General features: G+C 47.6%; 1 protein-coding gene across 1 annotated transcript in view; it reads left to right on the top strand.

Annotated features, from left to right (window-relative positions):
* The first annotated feature begins 352 nt into the window (after positions 1-352).
* The window catches only part of MLANA (melan-A), a 17,263-nt gene continuing 14,573 nt past the window's right edge, over positions 353-3,042 (top strand). The window contains exon 1 of the mRNA XM_008568635.1: positions 353-429. Coding sequence (XP_008566857.1) covers positions 353-429 — 77 coding nt within the window. The remainder of the gene's footprint in view (positions 430-3,042) is intronic.

Below are 3,042 nucleotides of genomic sequence, written 5' to 3'. Positions count from 1 at the left end.
AATAACACCAAGGTCCAGGTTCAATCCCTGTACCGGTCAGCCACGAAAAACAAGACAAAAACCTGAATTTGAAAGATTTTGCTTTGTCTGTAGTTTATTCTTCGAACTTAATTTTCAGTTAGTGGAAGGGGTTAGAAACCCACGCTATTTCTAAAGCTCTTGGTATCAATGAAAGAACCAGGTACAAATCCTCTTACAGAGAGAAACCAGAGCATCCTGGCTGTCAATATGGGACACATAGCAAGACTGTCTTTGTGGGTCTTCATGAGATGGTGAATAAGGATGCTTTGGATACACTAAGTGACATTCATGTGCCCCTTCTGTTAGGTGTCCTCTGCCCTCACCCTGCAAGATGCCAAGCGAAGGCACTCACTTCAGCTATGGGAACCTCCGGAAGAGGCACGGCCACTCCCACATCACAGCTGAAGCGTAAGTTCAAAACCAGACCCAGCAGGTTTCCAGCTCCTGTCTGCTGACAGCCTGCTGATTCCACCCGTATGTGCTGTCCACAGATCTCCCCAGTGCCGATCTCTCAGACAGTAGGAACCTTGGTGACAAAGTGAGGAGACTGTGGCCCTACAAGGGGTTCACTCAAGCTTCTCTGAAGCCAAACAGGCAGGGAGATAGGAAGGGTAAAATGTTGGGTCTTACCATTTTTGTCTGCATTCTTGGCTATCAGGCATTAGCCATAGGTTTCCAAGCAGAAAAACATCTGTCTGGGATCCAGATGCTTCTTTCCTCAAGCCTTGTTTTGTCTACTCAACTCAGGCTCCTGATGGTGGTTTGCAAACAGAATAAAAGTAAGTTGCCAGTGAGTATGGAGGGCAGGTGTGTGCAACTGAACCTGCAGACTGACTCTAGGGTGAAGATGGTGGTCACAACCTTTGCATCATAACTTTATTCTAAGGAGAGGTATTTGGTATCAAGAGTTAATTAAAAATAAGTATTTATATGATTAAGCATTTCTAAGTGCTAGGCATTGTATACTGGCCCAAGACACTGTTCTTATCTTTGAAAAAGCTCACAGTCTAGTGGGAGAGTTAGGTATGAGATTAATTTCAGCAAATGTAAGTGCTGTAATGGGAACACGGAGGCTTCAGGGACACGCTGTCATGTGTTAGGAATGGGGAAGGGTGTGGTGGCAGGAGAGGATGCTCCACATCGAGTGGGGACTCCAAGACAGCAAGGAACCAGGTTTTTATTTGGACCATCTTTTATGTGGTCTGCTCAGCACTGTTCTCCCTTTGGAAAGAGCTGTTGAAATACCTTTAATAGTCAACCAGCAGGGACAAGCCAGTTGTAGACCCCATCAAAGGTGCTGAGGAAGAAAGACCCTAGTGGGATTTTCTAATACACCTGCATGGTCAATTAGAGATGGGAGTGGAAATACCTTCTAACGAAATGTCCCAAGAGCAAAAATATACTCTTTGGGGTGGGGGTGGGGAGTACATTGCACGAGTACATTGTTTCCACTTCTGTATGATAACTCAACAGACTGCTCAAAATATAATTTTGCTTATCTCTCATGTAACAGTCCAAGAGTAAAAAGTCCAAGGCCTGTCAGTTTCCCTCTCTCTGTTCGCTCCCCTTGGACACTGCCTTCGCTACATGGTTGAAGACACACTCCATCGTCACCATGTCTTGCCAACAGGAAGGGACAGATGAAGGAGAGGCTGGGCCATTCCTTTCAAGTGACACACATCACTTCTGCTCACCCCCCACACAGTGACACCCACCGTGGTGGGCCTCAACCTTGCTGTGTTGTAAATGAGGAAAGGTTTAGAGTCCTTAGGAAATGTGCAGCTGGACACGAAAGCACCAGGGTTTAAATCCGGGTCTGTTTACCTTCAGAGTCCTTGCTATTAAGCACTATGCCNGGTGGGGAGTACATTGCACGAGTACATTGTTTCCACTTCTGTATGATAACTCAACAGACTGCTCAAAATATAATTTTGCTTATCTCTCATGTAACAGTCCAAGAGTAAAAAGTCCAAGGCCTGTCAGTTTCCCTCTCTCTGTTCGCTCCCCTTGGACACTGCCTTCGCTACATGGTTGAAGACACACTCCATCGTCACCATGTCTTGCCAACAGGAAGGGACAGATGAAGGAGAGGCTGGGCCATTCCTTTCAAGTGACACACATCACTTCTGCTCACCCCCCACACAGTGACACCCACCGTGGTGGGCCTCAACCTTGCTGTGTTGTAAATGAGGAAAGGTTTAGAGTCCTTAGGAAATGTGCAGCTGGACACGAAGGCACCAGGGTTTAAATCCGGGTCTGTTTACCTTCAGAGTCCTTGCTATTAAGCACTATGCCACAGGCTGACAGACACAAATATTTGCACAGTCCCATCCAAAGAGGCCAGGGCAGAGATCGGTATCTCTTGGTGTGAAGCTGAAGGCTGCATGCTGCCTCACTGGAGCAGGAGGTTGTCGCTCAGTAGGCTGAAAACAGTTGTCCTTTGCCATTTAGTACCATCACATCCATGGGGGGAACCTAGTGGCTAGGTGGCATCCACAGCCTACTTTCAGGGTCCAGCCAGGAAGACAGAAACCAGTTAGGTGTTTCAACAGCGAGCCTTTAATATAAGGAATTGGTTAAACAGGCGTTGGGGCTGAGGAGGCAGAGAAGACACAGAGGTGACCCAGAAGCACTGAATGAAGGGAAGGGTGGGGATCACCAGGACCTGGAGCTGAGAGAAGGCACCCCACAGAAATAGGATCCAGATCTTTGAGGAGGAATTTCTGTCTGGCTGGTGCTGGTGCCTCAGGAGCTTAGAGGAGGGGCCCATGAATCAAGCACTCAGACCTCTGAGGTGGGGGCACTGGCTTGTGCTCTTGCTGGTGACAGGTGTAATGGGGCTCGAGTGGCAGAAAAGGAGCTGGTGATTGGGACCAACTGACAAGATGCAGAACTGTCGTGGGGGTGACACTGACAGGAACAGGAAGAAGACCGGAAAAAGAAGTTCCCTCTAGAGTATAGAGCATTCTTTTTTTTTTTTTTTTTGTCTTTTTTTGTCTTTTTTCCGTGTCCGGCAACGGA

The sequence above is a fragment of the Galeopterus variegatus genome, unplaced genomic scaffold, assembly GCF_000696425.1.
Source record: "Galeopterus variegatus unplaced genomic scaffold, G_variegatus-3.0.2 Scaffold427, whole genome shotgun sequence".
Classification (NCBI taxonomy): Eukaryota; Metazoa; Chordata; class Mammalia; order Dermoptera; family Cynocephalidae; genus Galeopterus; species Galeopterus variegatus.
The sequence above is the reverse complement of the archived record's forward strand: the minus strand, read 5'-3'. Positions and strand labels throughout refer to the sequence as shown.